At 41.7% G+C, this 18,949-nt stretch overlaps 1 protein-coding gene across 2 annotated transcripts in view; it reads right to left on the reverse strand.

Moving 5' to 3' along the window:
• Positions 1 to 18,949, reverse strand: part of LOC308316556 (solute carrier family 23 member 2-like) — a 45,592-nt gene that overhangs the window by 13,460 nt on the left and 13,183 nt on the right. Inside the window, exons 2-8 of one of the 2 annotated variants that reach the window (XM_080765232.1) lie at positions 13,779 to 13,827; positions 12,568 to 12,776; positions 10,152 to 10,250; positions 7,349 to 7,465; positions 6,767 to 6,924; positions 1,313 to 1,401; positions 787 to 854 (exon numbers count right to left, since the gene is read on the reverse strand). In XM_080765232.1, coding sequence (XP_080621358.1) covers positions 787 to 854; positions 1,313 to 1,401; positions 6,767 to 6,924; positions 7,349 to 7,465; positions 10,152 to 10,250; positions 12,568 to 12,776; positions 13,779 to 13,827 — 789 coding nt within the window. The remainder of the gene's footprint in view (positions 1 to 786; positions 855 to 1,312; positions 1,402 to 6,766; positions 6,925 to 7,348; positions 7,466 to 10,151; positions 10,251 to 12,567; positions 12,777 to 13,778; positions 13,828 to 18,949) is intronic. The other variant, XM_080765233.1, reaches the window with a different exon arrangement.

Below are 18,949 nucleotides of genomic sequence, written 5' to 3' on the forward strand. Positions count from 1 at the left end.
TTAACGTCTCTTGTCACACTTTGCACACACGCCTGCAGCGGTACCAGACGACAGAAGCCAGACATGTGAGGTTGCTGTGCACGCATGCCCTGTGACCGCGCACACTCATTCAGCTCTGCTTTCCTTTACGAATTACGATTGCCTTCAGCAGATTTGTTGTCGGGTGGTTTGTTGTTTGTTCCTCAAAATGGACTCGCCTCCTAGACACTAAGGGTCTCTGTCTCTCAGCGTGCCAGGCTAAGTAAAAGCTCAATCAATCTCCTGTGTTCAGATGTGAATATGGAGGGAACTGGTGTTGTTTTGCTACTGTCCGTTCACTTTGAATAAAAGTGAGTTAAAGGGAATAAACATTGTGATTATTAAGTCAAAGTCAACAATACCAACATCGGTATTCTATTATCCACATTCTGAGAAAGCGGAAGATTAGTCTGTGTGTGGAACCTGCATTTCCAAAGGGTGAATGAAAAAACATGCCTCTGGGCCCTGATTGAAGTGAAAACCAATCACAATTGTGTGGTGCAAGATAGCAGATTTGTCTGGTGAACTCATGAAAAAAAGGTTTATGTTTTCTTTTCAGATGTTACTTTGTAGCGAGACAAAGTGGCAACTAACCATGAGGCTTGGTGTGTTCTGAACTAGGCGTGAACTAGGTGTACAGTGTAACACACAAAGGTGAAATGGATGTTTCGGATGTTTTGTACCCACACATTTAATAGAAAGAACTTTATTGCTGATTGCTGAATTCGGCATTAAACATTCTCTTCTCTCAGTGATTCCTTTCCTTACCTCTCGTATCCTGGGGTGCCAGATGTGCTCTGTATTCATGAGTTCTGTGCTGTTCAATAGCGGAACCGCTGGTCGCAGGAGAAAGATAAGGAGAGAAAAAAGACGATGAGCACAAAAATGTGATTCATGTATTACAATGTTTACTTAAGAGTTACAGATACTGTATGTAACTCTTAATGAACTGGCTGACATGACGGCTACTTACCGTAAGTTAGCTTTGAGTAACCAGACTAAACCTGCCGAAACCTCTGGGGATTTTTATATTAAATGGGTATAAACAATTTGGAGATAAAAAACAAAATGACTGCATTGCAGAATCATTGTAAAAGCCTTTAGGGCGGTAGCAGTGGTCGTAAGTTTGTCAGCGGCTGTTCTCATCGCTGTAATATTTAATATATAAATAACATTATGTTTCAGTAGGCGAAGATCTCTGTTCAGCTGTGTGAGACGAGTAGGAACTATGTTGGTGTGAGACAGTTTGTGTGAAAGTGAGACAGAGACAGCAAGAGAATAATTAATTATTTACCTGTATCATTACACTTCCATTTGTCTAGAGACAGAATGGCCCTGGCTGGGGCCAGAAAAGCAAAAGCACTGGCCTGGAAGAGCGGCAACCTGGAAACCAGCAAAGAAAACGCTTTATGAGAAATAACACATTACCAGCCCTCATAATCACATGAATACTATAGACACGTGGCCTAGTCTGAGAAAAGCTGTAGGATGGAGACAAACCACTAGGTGTCAGCACTTGTGGGGCATAAATATGAGTGTATGCTACTTAGCATCAGTCCCCTGCCCATTTGAATACCATTCACAGTGCATTTTAAAAACACAACCAGATATATAGAGCTAACATCAAAGAAAGTTTGTTTGATTTGGTAAGTATGAATGGAAAAACAAGAGGAACGTAATAATGAAACATGGCGTGGCCAAGCAGTGGAAAATGTAATGGAAAGTCACGAGTTGGAACTGAGAAAACAAAACAGGAACATCTTCTGAGAAAAGCAGAAGGAAAAGTATTAGACTAAAGTAGAAGACTAGCATGGACTAGCAAGATTAGCATGGATGAAGCAGTGTTCATTTCGTTGACTAAAACTATGATGAAAAACGTTCGTTGACTACCTATTTTCACAGATGAAAACAAAATAAAAACTAAGCAATAATGACTAAAACTATGGCAAAAATATTGACAATTAAACTACCGGTAGATGAAAATATTAGTGTAGAAGATATCCAGTAGAACTAAAAGACAAGTGGAGTGCTGTGCCACCTGTGCACACATTTTGCACATACACGTTCCTGTCCTGCTGGAACACAATGGATGTGTGTGTGTGTCATGACTCATCAGAATCAGAAGAACACACAAGCAGCACGTTTGCCCTCACTCTTTACATCAGCCCTCGCTTCTAAAGACCTTTGAACTCCAGTCATTGCTTATTTATAGCCTATAAGTAAATTGATTAGTTGGGTTAACTGTTGTAGCCCCATAGGTTATAGGGGTGCAACAGTTATAACCGAACTACCGTAATCGATTCATAGCGATTACAAAGATTATTTGTTTGCAATTTCTCTGAAAAAGCCGAACAAACAAGCGGACAATGCGTCGCATCGCTATTCATCGTGTTGGAAGCTTGTATATAGTCTATTTCAGGAATTAAAAAAATAAATAAAGTGGTTAAACAAATCAGTTTCATATTGTTTTTATCCATTTGAATTTCTTCACGTGTTGATATTAAAAACGAAACAATCGTCTCCAAAATTAAACTCTAAAAGGATCAAATCGATATAATAATAATCGTCGCTAAGAAGATAATCGACAGACACACACACACACCCTTCTTTCTTTGACACATGGATCTGTTCCGTTCATCCACATGACTCTGACTCATCACTAGTGAATGATAGTTCCGTCCCCACCACTACTTATTTTCATCTGGGAGATGGCAACAGGTGTTATATATTTATTTCCGTCCTGTCTGCTTTATTTATTTTTTTATCCATCAATCTCCCTTTTCTGCCCTGGCTCTCGTTGCGCACTGCGTTGCCATGGTGATACTGCTAAATGACAGTGTGACACAGACACTGTTGTCATTAACAAGAACCTGCCACCATGCCACGTGGTGCCTCTGTGCAATAACTGTGCAAACTTGTTTTAATCATGTGTGCTGTGTCACCGTTAAGATCTGTCTACAAACAGGCACTGTGTATGTGACTGATATTGGGTTACCTTCCGTCTCGACTGACTGTTTCCAATAAATAATTTTCCAGCTAGATGTTTCCAGTTAATTTTATGTGACCTACCAGTATATCATTATTATACATTACATAATATTAAATAATAAAAAATGTAATACTGCATAATATTTTGGATGAGTGCTAATTGATAAATCAGTTGAAAGGACACCATTTCCTCTGACCAGTAATAGAAAATCCCTTTAGTTTGTTGAACACAAAATGTAATTAGTTGTTTTCTAGGACCTTTGGGTTATTTAAAAAATTTCTATGATTTCAATGACTGGAAAACCACATTTGTACAGGTTTTCCAGGACGCGTGGGAACCCTGTCAAGGCTGAATCCTGTCTGTTTGGAACAGACAGTAAATAGGACAGTGTTTGTTCCCTCGTCACACTAGGGCTTCAGCCAAGGCCCTCAGACTAGTGTCAAAGAAACAGTGAATGCACTGTGTGTGTGTGTGTGTGTGTGTGTGTGTGTGTGTGTGTGTGTGTGTGTGTGTGTGTGTGTGTGTGTGTGTGTGTGACTGTGCGTGTGTGCGTGCGTGCGCATTGCTGTATATTGGTTACAGAAACAAGATGATTCTAATAATTTACCACTGTAATGAAAACAGAAAGATGGCCATAGTGCGATTACAACCTCTTATCTGTGTTTGTCTTTGTGTAAGTCATAAGACACAGATGTGAGATTTGAGTGGCAGTATCCCTGGCAACAGCCGTGGTCACCTGCTCGTGGTATTTCAACGAGCGATGATGAGATGGATTTGGCCCTGAGGGTTAAGCCAGGTGCCTCAAAGCCAACACAATAAACACTCATCAGATGATTAACACGACCAAATATGAGAGCGAGGGACAACAAAAAAAACACTGAAGTGTAAATTGGAAAGTTAAGTGTATTTCAGGACACCAAATAACCTCTTCTAGATTCCTGACAGTGCACATTAATAAAGTGTGAGCAAAAAGAAAGAGGAAGGGTGAAGCCAAAGGAAAGAAGATTGGAGGAGCATAAGGTCAAATGCAGAATGTGCAGCTACTTTGGATTTCATAGAAACAGCCATTTGAGGCAAACTTCTATGTGAACTAAAGCAGTAGTTTTCAAAGTACGGTCCAGGGACCACCACAGGTCCTTGAGGGGGTTTCAGCTAAAAGAAGAATGGTTTAACCCTATTTTATAATTTCATTATTTGAATTCTACAAATTTACAAGCTGACAACGCGTTTTGATGTGACGCCTTGTGAGCCTGTAGATCTGCAATATTTTTTGAAACATTTTGAAAAAATATCTTAAAGATGGTGTGCCACAATTCTTTCATGAGTCAATGAGGTGACAGTACTTCCTTAGACACCCTGGAGTTGTTTTTATGTGCAATGGTGAGGTTCATGTTTTAGGGTGGAAAAAAATCACGGCACTCCATCTTTAACAAATCTCTTATGTGGGTCCATGGCACAATATCTTTTCAGATAAGGGTCTGCTGCCAAATACAATTGGCAGCAGAATACATTTGTCAGCATCAATTTGCGGGTCCTCGTTGGAGAACAGTGAACGAGGTGAAATTAATAGTAAACTAGGGTAATAACACAGCAACATATAGACTTCGCTTTCTTGATTATGAAGTTGTCCACAGTGGGGTCCCCGGGACAGGAGAAAACGGAAGAAAAAAAGAAATACTATTTGAAAAATGGTTGTAAAGAATAAAAAGAAAATTAAGTTGGCTACAAATAACCTGCAAATTGGACAGTTTGATATCAGTTCTCACTTTAGCTCACATGTGTTGATGAATGTTTTGTTGTGATGCAGACCTAGGATTGAATCCTAGGTGATTCTCCCTTGAAACCATACTTAAATGGTAAAAAAGCAACACCCATTAATTTGTGGTGCCCTTGCCACAAGACCACACCCATACTTGAACTCTGCCTCCATTGCAATCTCACCTGTAACCGCTGTGACTGCATATTGCATGGTGGTGATGATGCTACTGCATTGACACAATCTGTCCACAGATAACCAGAGAGTAAAAGCTAGACTACTTCTGTGGTAGTTACCGCTACAACAATAGGTGTCTCCAGGACCACATTTTGCCATGACGACACACAGACTAGAAGGTGGAAACAATGCCAGCCACAATGTCGCAGCTGGTTACTAACAGACAGGACAGATTACAAACCCAGCCACAGATTGATGTGGGCTGGATAAAACAATGTAATTATTAAATGACTACTGACCCCTGGGTTTGATCAGGACACCACAGACACATGACAATGAAACAATGAACGGTGTGTTGTGTGTCCTTAACCACATTATGGTGAAAAATCTGGGAAAGAAATACCCCCTTTTCTCCTAAGCGATTGCTGCCACAAATCTTCCTCTCACATATAATATTGTAGGTCTTGGGTAATTCACTGACACTGTAACAAGTTACCGGTCTTTGATGTCAAACCTACAGTAAGCACTCACACAAACCGTTCGATACTGCGCACGTGCGCACACACAGACATGAAGAGGCAGATTGGGAAAGTACACTTTGACAATGACCCTTGTCCTTGAGTGGCATTTAAATGTGAGAGACAAGGAAGAGGAAAAAAGGGAGTAGAGGAATGGAAAGAAAGAGAACAATATGTACAGCCTGAAGAGCTATGTACATCAAGGCAATGACGTTAATGAATAATGAGCAATGCGGGACTTGCAGGCAGTGGTGGAAAAAGTACTCAAATCTTTGAATACATTGGGACAAAAAACCTTCTCTTGTGGGGGTCCCTGCCTGGCACAAAACATTTTCAGATGGGGGTCCGTAGTAAAATACATAATTTTGGGGGTCCTTGGCACGAAAAAGTTTGAGAACTACTAATTTGGAAGGTATTTGTAGAATCAGCCTCCTCAGGTTTTAATCAGTCAAGTAAACTATCAATACTGCAATGTAGAAATATATATATGTATATATATATATTTTTTGTTTAATATTTTTTATCATTTTTCACCCCTGTGTCAATTATCTAATGTGATCCTGGGCTCTACACACCCTCTGCCAACCTAGTCCCCATATATGGGGGACATGGGGAGAGAAACGGACTTGAACTCATGCTTCCTTCATGCCTGAGTGTCCAAGTTGCTCCTTTTCACCTGACAGGGGGGAGTTTCCCTGGTTGGACATAGCGCGTGGAACTAAGGAACATGTTATTCCAACCAGTTCCTTTCCCCTCCATCAGGCGCCCCAGCTGGCCAGGGGGAGGCAGTTTAGAGATCAGGATTACTGCATGTTTTTTGTGAGGGTACTTAAGGGAGAACATGCAAACTCCACACAGAAAGGCCCTTTTGCCAACCCCGCAAAATCATTGTAAATTATATTGGGATATTTAGTTAATACTGTTTTAAGTACATTTTGAAGGCCGATATTAGCAAATACAATATATTTGATATACAATTTATCGTGCATCCCTGACCAATTCTCTTAGGGAAAACATGTGTGCATCAATGTGTAATTGAAACTCTTATTTCCCAGAACACGTAGGTGTGCCAGCCACTGTGTAAGCCTCTGTCTGTGTGTCCTGGAACGTGAGAACATAACATTTTTGCTGGTCCATATGTTCCATTGGCCTGTTTTGGAGTTAGGACTTACAGGGCTTAGTGTGGCAATCAGGGTTAGATTAAGGTTAGGCATGTAGTGTAGTGAATTAGGGGAATTCATGTAATCCGTGGAGATCACAAAATGGTCGCCCCGGGCATAGAATTGCAAGGAGGGTGTGAGTGTCTACCTGCAGCCCAGCGTGGTCTGGAGAAGAGTGGTGATGCCCACACAGAAGAATATGGTCCCAATGAGCTGGCTGGTGGCCCACTGGTCATAGCCCACACACATGGCCTCGGCCAGGAGGAACGGCACAGCAATAGTTCCGCTGAAGCATGTCAGGTAGTGCTGGAGATACACAGGGTTTAGGTTTAACTGTGTATATATTTACTATCTTTACAGAGGTTTGCAAACTACTTTCTTTCTGGCCTTGACAGCCCATGCACCCAAACAGAAAAGTCCTATCTGATTGCATTAAACAACATTAAACTCACTTTGCATGTTGCTTTGCCACTCGATTTGGCACTCGATGTGCCATTCACTTTAAGCATGCGCATACCCTCTATACTAGCTACCAATTATATTCACTGAAGAGATTTGAGCATGTAGATATGCTACTTTCACCCAGTGATTGCACCAAAATAGAGACACTAGGGTTATTTTGGTAAACACGCACAAATGTATTCAAAGGCGCAACTGTAATGTAATAATAATATCATCAATAAAGTGCAAATAAAATAAGTAACTGTTGCCCATGCGAAGTTGGATTTACCTGTAGGCCTAAGAACACACACAGGTACCATGGTGGGGTGTCTTCTATCGTGTAGATCATATCCATCCTTCTGGCATCAATACTGTCTGTGCTATCCAACGTCTCAGACATTGAGCTCTACAAAGGCATCAGTGCACACACACACACACACACACACACACACACACACACACACACACACACACACACACACACACACACACACACACACACACACACACACACACACACACACACACACACACACACACACACACACACACACACACACACACACACACACACACACACACACACACACACACACAATTTGATTTGGCTTCAAGCGGACAGCTCTAAATAAGGCATTAACACCCTCAAGAGATCTTCAGATCTTTACACTCTGCACACTTTCAGCAGTGACTTGGGAGATTATGTCCTCATATTTAAAGTAGTCTGGACACAAATGTGTCCCTGTCCACATTAAGTGTAGTCAACACCATGTCAACAATGTCGTAACTGTTGGTCAGTGAATGCCAAGTAGTCCAAAACCTGCTCTCCTCTTCTTCCTTTATTATGACTGAATTCTTTGTAAAGCAGCTTGTAACATGTTTTGTTGAAAGGTGCCATTTAAATAAACATCCCCTTTTCACCTTTACAGTTCTGAAATTATATAAGCTAGCATTGTTCTCAATACCTGATTGCATTCACACCAATGGCAACAAAACAACCAAGCATGGCCAACTACATTGCTGCCAAGTCACGGTTGAAGTATTGCTCAAGCAACACTGTATAAACGGGAATACGAGGACGAACGGTAGATCTGCTATTTTTACTCTTATAGTGTAACACTCTTGTGTGATGAAGTAGGGCATTCAACAAAAGGTTTAAATATGGAGATACAAGCCCCATCTGTGCCATCACTAGTTGTTGATGTGTGACTGACTGGTTTGTGACTGGTTATACTTGTCTATACTGTACCTTTTGTCTAATAAAAGTATATTTTCCTAAATCTGGAGATTATGGATAATTCATTATGTAAACTAGACCGATATTCTTCTGCTCATTACCGTGCACAAATGTACCATACGTATATACATACATCTTTCTATGTGAGCACAAAATGCATTTTGAGAACCCCTAAATCCCCCCATCCACCTCCAGCACATTCAGGTTCTGGCTAGGGGAAACACTGGCAAGAATTAGTTCTTCCTTTAACGGAGCAGAGAGGAAATGGAAGTCCTCAAACAATAACATATGATTGTTTGATGCTTCACTGTGTCATTGGAGCACTGGAAAAATGGCTCATGTTTTTTGTAGCGCCACACGCATCGCGCAACGACAGTTGTCAGGCATCAACATACGATTGATTTACACTTCACTGCGTCATTGGGGTGTTGTAGCCACTAGCCAGGTCAACTTTTTTTTTTTTTTTTGTGCAGCAAGTGTCCGGTGTCGGTTTGTAGCTTCATGGCACTGGCTTTAATTGAAAATGAATTGCAGTCTGTTGCTTTGTTGCTGATAGTGTCAATGGATTTTTACTACAAAACGTCCACACACAAAACATTGAGTCTGAACGAGGTTAATTGGGACTTCAGAGTGTACCCTGGACAGCTGTTTAAATGTGCAACAGTCAAGACTCTCAGAGTCAGAGTACCATTTAAAGTACAGTACAGCCTCAGGCAGGACCATTTAAAGTACAGTACAGCCTCAGGCAGGGCTTGACATCAACTTTGAGGTAAATTTCGAGGTAAATTAATGTATTCCAAATACACAGCCAAAGATCAGTCCTATCTGTGCACCGTTAGCAGACTGACCACATCGGCATTTAAACTTGTAGAACTGCGTTCCTAAGACTTGAAGACGTTTTGGTGACTAGTTTCATATTAATTTGAAAGTTCTGGCAGAAAACGTATAAGTCCACTCTTCCACAAGCTGCACACACGGACATTCTTTCCGGCGAGGGGCCCATAATGAGTGCAGGACTGAATATATCAAAACTTCTTTTAGGAAGCACAAATGTATGGGGCACACAAGATAGGCCAATATGCCATTAGACTGCGCATGTGCCTGACAGATGTGGTCAGTCTGCTAACCGTGGGCGAATAGGACCGGTCTATGGCTGTGTATTTGGAATACATGAAATGTATACAAGTTTTATGTTTTGCAGGGTCACCCCTCAGCCTGTGTGACATCACTCTCACTGTGAGAAAAGAGCCGAGTCATAGTGATGAGGACAATAAGAGATCACAGGAAAAGGGAGGAGTCAATGAGTCTGAGTCAGTGCGCTGACCCTCTGATAGGCCCAATATGCTTGCGATTAAGTTCTGTATTTTTGTTAACGCACAAAGACAATATTGACCTTGAACGCAGAGCTTGTAGGTTTACATGGAAGAGGTAGTGAAACAGAGTTTGCATGTAGTAAAATCAGCATTAAGTCTGAGAACCTTGTGGGTCCACTCGGGAGTTAAGTATTTAGCTGTGTAGGCTTGGCAGGTAAGTAGCTTAATACTGGTGTAGATACTGACTTTAAGCCTGTAGGTTAATCAAATGAACCCCAGCTAATATCCCTATTTTGGGCATTCTTCAGCGTGAACATATATAAAACATAGTGGAATTTTCGTCAAACTAGCAGATCTACAACGTTTGTATATTGTCTATTTTTGGCAAGGAGAACTGGTGTAACCCTGAAAAAATGAGGGGAAAAGTATACTGTAGACTCTTGGGGATCCTGGCCAACAAAGTATTAAGTGGTTAAGCTTCGTACACCAGAATTGTGAGGGAACACACGGACAACACTGGGGATTAAATCAGTGTGTCGTACCTTCTCGGCTCCTTGGCCATCTTTAGCGTAGATTGCCATCAGCTCTGTGTCCTCCGTATCATGATCTCCACTGGCCTGGGCCACGCCATTTACCACGACCTGCACGCATCGCACGCGCACGCACACGCACACGCACACACACACACACACACAACACAACACAACACAATGCTTTTCATTTAAGCAGAAGATAATCTTCTTATTGCTGCTTGCTGTTGTCAATAACTACAGCCCACAAACTGGTTTTCTACAATGTAGGTTAAAGTCAGAATGCATAGCATTGACACATTCTTGACTGTGTGCCGAAACAAAACTGTTAGTGTCTATATGTTCTGTGTGTGTGTGTGTGTGTGTGTGTGTGTGTGTGTGTGTGTGTGTGTGGGGGGGGGGGGGGTATGTGTGTGTATATTTGATCAAATCACTTCATATCTACACAGTGACACTAATATGATATTGTGACGATAATAATATACTTTTTTTTTTCATCATTGAAATATAGTTTTAGAATGTATGCAATTTAGGCTGTTTTGTAGTTTATTAACAATTCTTGTTAAAAACAAAAGGCAGTCCGCATAAGACAGACAATATTACATACCTTAGGCTTAGTACACCATGATGTAAGCGACGCAGCTGCAGTTAATCCAATTAATAATAATGGGTGCGTTATTAGATTTAGGTGTTTCAATGTACATTGACAATACTGATGACTCCCATCTACAGTATTGCTGCCTTGCACACCTACAGTAAATCTACCACATCCATTATTAACATCACTAGATGCAGCTGTGTTGCTTGGAAAACAAAATTTGGATCCCATGCAAACATGCATGTAAACAAACACTCTTGCATCGAAAGTGGTGTGTGTTGTGTGTGAGTGTGTTTGTTTTACATGTATGAGGGTCCTTTTATGGAGGGACAGTCTGCAGCACACACACACACACAGTGACATTTGAGGAAGAGAGAAGTTTCGTTTTTGTCATACAGGATGAAAAGACAGATGGCTGTATGCAAAAGAAAACTCACCTCACATGACGTGACAAATGTCACCAGGTTGTGTTTACTGTGTGTGCACAATGCACATGTCTGTGATTGTGTTTAGTAGGTCAAATCCATTATCCCATTAAGACTTGAGGCCAATTCTACAAATGCCATCTAAACCAGTTGTTCTCACACTTTCAAGATCTTTCAAAAATGTTAAAAAATGGCAGATATACAAGCTCACAGCATGTCACCTCTTGCTGTGGCGCTGCAAGCTAGTATAATAGCCAACACAAAAATATAAAATGACAGTGATATGGGTGAAAAATAAATAAATACCTAGTTGTAGCAGCATGAAAGCATGCACAATAATGAGGAGGGGAAATGCCTGTTTAGTTTACATATTATGGATATGTCAAGATTTAGGAAAAACACTTTTATTGCCTCCAGGCACAAGTATAACTGTCAGTTTATGTGAAATACCAAAGCTATCAGAATGGATCTTCTGAATGTCGTTTACTTCACTGATCTTTCCTTGCATGTGTGTATTAACTATTAATTGCTGCATTTGCTGTAATTTGGTGTAAACAATGGTGTTGCTTACCAAAAAGAACAGATCTACAAGCAATCAATGCGTTGCATCACATGATTCACATCGCATATATACCTTGTAAAACTTTCCATTTGGGACGTGGGATGTTTTACAAACTGTGGGTCAAGATTTTCATCAATAGAGACTCAAAACAATAACGTCTCTTATAGTGGAATAATGGGAAGAAAATGGCTGTACTGTTTCTATTTTACTGCGCCAAGAAAAGGAAACCACAACAGATTCCAGATGATCTTGCCAAACTAGTAGGCCTTAGGGATAGTGTCACCACACTAAAAGACAGCACTGGTCAAAACCCCCATGGTATAACCCCACTGTATTATTTGATACTTGATGCGTGCGTGACTGTAGTTTGACTTTTGGTGGTGGATGTTTTGTTGTTGTAGCTTTTGTCGTTTGACCTACATCAGGCACTGGTAGTGTAGGAAATGGAAACAGGAGCAGTGACTTGCTCCATCTGGGCATGGATGAGACAGCGGTCTTCCACATGCACACAACATAAAGTAGTAGTCATGGAAGGTCTTGTGTGTGACGCACAGAATAAATGACTGTGTGTGTGTGTGTGTGTGTGTGTGTGTGTGTGTGTGTGTGTGTGTGTGTGTGTGTGTGTGTGTGTGTGTGCGTGTGCATGTGCGTGTGTATGCGGGAGAGAGAGGGAGATTGAAGAGGACTGTAATTACAGAGCTCCAACACCTGTCTTTATCATCATACCATTCATCATGAAAGATTTTAAACTGTACTCCTGAAAATTTAGGACATTTAGCTAGTCCTCACATTTCTATAGGAATAGGAAACCATTCACACATACACATGCATGCACATGCATACCGGGATGGGGTAGAAATCCGCGCCGTCTTTGCTCTCCTCTTCATATTTGCCTCCTTCTCCGCCTCCATCCATGGACTTAGAGGTGGTGTTCTTCCCCACGCCCATTCCTTTCTCCTCCTCGTCGGCGGCGGCGCCTTCCACCCCTCCTCTGCCTCGCTCTGGTGTGAATGTGGAAGTGCTCTCCCTCAGCCTTCTTACATCGTCCAGGGCTGATACATGCAACGGGGGAAGGGGAGAAACACAAGGGACAGAAAGAGAGGGAGGGACACATGAGTTGAACATCTGGAAAAGAGAGAGAAAAGAGAGAGAAAAACTCTGAATGGTTCAGAATTTCTAACTTCAACTAAGGTGGAGTGGACCGCCGTGGAATCCAGGTTTACAGTAGAAGCTGGAGACAGTTCCTACCGCGCTCTGGGCTGGTCTCAGGTCTGTGTTAGTCCGCACGGGACCACCTCCCACGGTATACTATAGAGGTAGCCGTTTGGTGTTAATACTTGACCGAGGATATTGGGAAAGCAACCTTTTTGAACTGTAGACAATTAGTTTGTAGTACTGCGGGTGGCCATGCAGATGGGACCAATGGTAAGAGACAAGAGCAACCAGGGTGGTGGCAGAGATGAGGAAAACAGGAGGAGGTGGCACAAAGGAATGAGGGAAGGGGTAGAAGATAGGAGGGAGATGGGAGCGGAGAGACACAGGACAGAAGCCTGGAAGGTGAGTTTAATTGCTCGCAAAGGGTGTTTGTGGTATTTCTGCTGTTGCGTCAAGTCGTGTTTAGGTACAATAAGGTCTTGGGGTTGTGTTCACGGCCTTCCTTCTGACAGCATGGCGTTATAAATTGACCTTCCTTGAAACATGCCCAATGAAAACTGTCAACTCACTAGGCCTTGAGGCTAAAATTAATGCTGCCTACCTTTGTGTTTAGGTAATAAATATGCACAAAAAAATAGAATTGGTAAAATAATAAGCATTAGTGCAGCTCAAAAGGGGTCTATCCTATCTCCTTCCAAACGTCCTACGTTTGCCTGACACCTTCCTTATCTCCATCATCTCCTCTATGCACTGCTCATCACATTCACCCGTTCCTTTGCCTAACACCCCACCTGACCCAATGACAGAGCCCCCCTCTCCTCCCTCCACTCCCCTGCCGACCCGGGCAGTTACTCTGTGTCCGGCGGTGTTGTTAGGTAGGTGTTGGATAGGTGTAATACCTAGTTGACACATCCCATCGCTCCTGGCGAGCTGGGCAGCGGGGATCATCTGTGAGGGAGTGGGGATGGGGCGAGACAGAGGAGTAGGTGGAAGGACAGAAGAGGAGAAAGGAGAGAGTGTGAGAGAGAGAGAGAGAGAGAGAGGGGGGGGGGGCAGAGGGGGGGGGGGGTGTTCAGGAGGAAGGGGGAGGTGAGACAGGAGTTAATTTGACAGTAAACAATTAATCACGAGCATTAAATGAGTTGGACTGGTCCATTTTCCATGCGAGTGTAACATTGTTTACCCAGATTCCATTCGAATGCAAACCCGATGCACTGTGTCTGCCATCTCAAATAACACACCATCAATTTAAAACAAATCCAGTCACCTCCTGAATGTGTGTTGGACACAAATGCTGCACCTGGTGTCATGAGGTGACAGGCTTGTGACCTGTCGTGGAAGTCACCTTCAGCCATAATAGTGTGTGTGTGTGTGTGTGTGTGTGTGTGTGTGTGTGTGTGTGTGTGTGTGTGTGTGTGTGTGTGTGTGTGTGTGTGTGTGTGTGTGTGTGTGTGTGTGTGTGAGTGAGTGAGTGAGTGAGTGAGAGAGAAAAAACAAGAAAGAGAATAAAGAAGTAGAAGAAAAGATTTGAGGTGGAGGTTGTGACACAGACCGCATGCAGGTGCCATTCTAAACCCATCCCAGATTCACTGCGGTGGTGTACAGGTCGCTCTGGTTTCTAGATCAAATACTGCAGTAAGCTGATCCAAGGATCTCGTCCAGTCAAACAATGTTGGGTGTAGGACGAGGCTCACCCTACACCATTATGTTGCACGTGCACTTGTGCAACTGTATCAGTGTGCACCAGATTGGTTGGTCAGAAATAAAATAATTACTGTTAGGAGTGCACATTATTCACAGGGGTTTCTTTTTAGCACCTGAATGAGGATGTGGCAAACGTTTTAGTTTTTCAATTAATTGTACAGCCTTGCAATATTCAGTAAACTATACCATCAGCTGCTCTCAGTCTCTCCTCCCACTCATTTATGTTTGAAGTTGTACACACAGCAACATGTTTAAACCCGTGGTTGGAAAGGGATTGCACTACTGGAAGGGAGGGGTTTCCACACTGGTGTGAACTTAACCAGCCATTCATCAAGGCCTTGATGGCCATGAGAAAAGAGGATGACTGCCTGCATGTATAGATATGATTAATGATGCACAATCTCATAATATCTGATCTAAAACCTCCGCATATGACAACTTTACATGTTTTATATCTGAAAATTGATGTCTCTTACTTGCACAAGAGACTGATATTCTGCCAATTTTTTTTTTTTTAATTTAATTTGAATTCTATTATCAATCTTAAACTCTCATTAAATTCCGGAAAAATGAAATACATTGTCTTCTCAAGAAAACAATGCGGTAACATAAGCACTATAGAGGGGACTCTATCGTGTCTCCAGCCACAAATACCTGGGCATATGTATAGAATGACAAACGGTTGATTCACAGTTGATTCAACAATTTTATCAGTTAAAGATATAATTTTCACTCCGCCCTTTGGCCTGCAGAGTACACCTTCTGTCACTGTCTGATCACAATCATGACCCCAAGTTCTAGACTCTTCCACACAAGAATTCTAAGGTATATTAATGTTAAAAATGAGTGTTATTTCCCTTTAACCTAGGACATTTGTAGTTAAACTTATCACACACTCCTACACATGAAGTCAGCTAATCATTTGAGCAAAAGTTGCACAAATGAATTGCAATAATGTCACTCTCAATTCAAATTAATTGATTCATAAACAAAAGATGAATTGCCAGAGAGAAGGCGATATTGTCGAACGTTGGAAACATTGCACAGTGCACACATCCATACTAACTACTTACATGTCTTAGCTGTCTATATCTGCACTTTTTACAACAGACATAATGTATGACATCTTGCATGCCTCTTGCCTTAAATGGCACAATAGTTATTGCTCAAATAACAGAAACCTCACTTCACGTGTCATTTCCGAAGGCAAAATACCACCTGCAAACCACGCTGTACTGCCTTGAAATAAAAGGCCTTTGGTCTTCATGCAATCTGCAGGAGTTATCGTCCAACTCTCAGTACTACTCCACATCATGAAAATAATATTTTACGTAGCTATTCATTTAACTTGCACCTACTAGCTGACCTGATTTAACCACATATTGTTAGTGCAACATGTCTAGTTTTACTGAAATGATTCAAATGAACCGCAGTGCGTCCCTGTCTCTGTATGTCTACTACTGCCCTACCTAACATCTAACATCTAATTGAAGGAATGTCTGTTTGCATGTTTGTCTGAGGCAATGTCACTGTCCTCAGTTGGCTGCTCCAATCGCTCTGAATTTGCACAAAGACATTGCCCATTTACCAATTACCATATGCAGGGGATAACGACGCCCTTTTTTCATATAATATGATCTATTAAATCGCATTACCAACACTGTACATAATTCGGTGTTCATATATTCGAACGGCCGGGTAAGGTCTAGTCACTAGACCTTTTGACCAATGCGGCCCTCGCCCCAAGTTCAGTTCGACACCTCTGGTCTAGTGCAACTAATTGAAACATTTAGTCTCACCTCAAAAGTGTCATGAAAACTATTATCATTATTATTGTAAAAAGGATATTAGGTAAAAAAAAATCTGTCCTTTTTCAGCTGTTACTTTAGGCCTGCGTGATTATGACAAGAAAAGATAATGCCAAATATATTTTTTAATAATATTGTAAAATTCATCAATAATCATTATTCCATGATTATAGAGAACTGATTATAAGGATTTTTGGTTGGTTTCGGGTGGCACTGGCGCAGTGGTAAAAGTGCCTGCCCAGTGCCCGCCACTGCAGAGGTTGAGGCCTGAGTGTCTATACAAACCCGTGTTCGGGGAAAGATAGGGTGATATTGGTCACTGTATGTCAGGGGTTTTCAACTGATTGTGAACCAGGGACCACCACCTTGACTAAGGATCAACCTGGGGACCACTGTTGTGTTGTAATGGGATATGGGCTAAGATTAGTGCTTGTTATGGAATGCATCCCATGTCTTATACTGTTTCTCAAACGATGGTCCACGGACACATGTGGCCCCATCTTGGGCGTGCCTTAACCTTTATCCCTAAACTTTTTTTCCCCATATTTTACTATCTTGAAATATATTTTAAAATAGTTCAACTAGCAGATCTACATCCATACATTATGTCTATTATCGGATATTTGAACTATTTTAATAATATATAGTAAAAATGACAAATACGTGTTTGGGCACATTAACATTTCCTAATAATGATGACTCAATCAGGCAAGCTGGTACATTTCACCCTTCTTGAGATTCTAACTGCCTTTTCTGTAGAATTTCTTAACCTCAGACTCACTTCCACGGAACAGTGCACAGCCGTTTAGTGCACTGTTCCACGGAACAGTGCACAGACGTTTAGTGCACTGTTCCGTGGAAGAAAATACAAAATCTTCACTTTGCTACATTACTAAATCCATGGTCAGGGACCACATGCAATACCTCCACGGACCACCAGTGGTCCACGGACCACCTGTTGAAAACCCCTGCTGTAACTATGTATTCCTGTGGGCTAGGGCGGCACCTCTCAGCAGGTAGGAGTAGGACGAAGGCACTACGTTGTCCTACGGGACTCCTTACTGGCAGGTGAGTCAATAGAGCGTCGCAGTCCCGCCCCCTACGAGGACCCAGGAAATAATTCCCCGTTCATTTTCCTCATAGACATTTCAAAAAGTATTTATTTAAAGACCTTTTAAGCCTCGTACAAAGCCAACTCGAGTTGTGACAAATCATGACAACAAACACAATATTTTGGGCCGAACGAATAATTAGAAAGAAAAAAACTGCAGTTTACAACACCTTTTTTGTTGTTTGTGTTGTCATTTGTCGTCACAAGTTATTCGAGTTGGCTTTGTACGACGCTTAAAAGGTCTTTAAAAAATTACTTTTTGAAATGTCTATGAGAAAAATGCATTGGGAATTATTTCCTGGGCCTGGCGTCGTCATGAAAGGGGGCAGGACTGCGACGTCTATAGGATACAACAGCAGTGTGTGGGGAGGAATCAATTGGCATATAGCAATTAAATTGGGGAGAAAAAGGGGTAAAAGGCAAATATATACCGTATTATATACGGCATCGTACATACACACAATAATAATAATAAGTTGTTCAGAAACTCTAGAATCGACCTCAGGTCTAAATGGGTTAATAGGAGCCAATACCCCTCCTGCTTTCTTTAATACTGTACAGTCCCTCACCGCGCTAGGCTACACTGTGAGAACGCTCACTAAAAGAAACTGCAGCTAATTTAGATGAAGGGAACAATGAGGTACAGCCCAGATAATGTAGCTCCATCATTTTCTCACTGTAATACAGACACCTACACAGCATGGAGGTCACAGCATGCCGTCAGAAGCCCATGAATGGGCGCTGAAGGTTAGTAACATAAAACACAGTTTTGCTGTTGTTCTCAGAAGATATAGGCCTACAGTATGTATATGGTGCTGTGTGCATGCGTCCGTGTGTGTGCACGGGTACACGCACGTACAGTATGCTAGAGGGTGCTCTGGCAATACCACCACCACCCACTGACTGAGGCAGTCTTCCCATCAGGCCTGCAGGCTGGCTAAAGGCCAGTGTATGACTGTATTGTTGCTTCAAGTTTATGAGATTTGCCATAGACCACCTCATCTAACTACTCTCTCTCAGTGGGATTGCCCCTTTCCAATAGATTTACAGTGGAATTACTTCTTAATGTAGTCGTTTCACAGTTTCAAAATTAAAAGTCAAGGCTCATTTGAATTGAAATACTTAACCAGACATATTAAATAGGGGGAAACAGCCTAATTTATATTTAGGCACAAAAATGTTATTTCAGTAGCTGAAAATACGACGAGGTATCCATTTTGTGATACCATTATATTCAAAAGACTATGACTAAACTAAATCAAATCAACACTGTTTATCATCTTAGTTTAATGTAATAAATAAATTGCCTGGGCCTTTGATTGGATAAATTATCAGCAACTGAGCTACTACTGAACATCGTTGCATAATCCATCCATCTTCAACCACTTATCCATAGTCAGGTCGCAGGGGCAACAGCTCCACCAAAGAGCTCCAGATTTCCCTCTCC

Source organism: Protomyctophum bolini (genome assembly GCF_963924005.1).
Source record: "Protomyctophum bolini genome assembly, chromosome: 6".
In the NCBI taxonomy this organism is placed as follows: Eukaryota; Metazoa; Chordata; class Actinopteri; order Myctophiformes; family Myctophidae; genus Protomyctophum; species Protomyctophum bolini.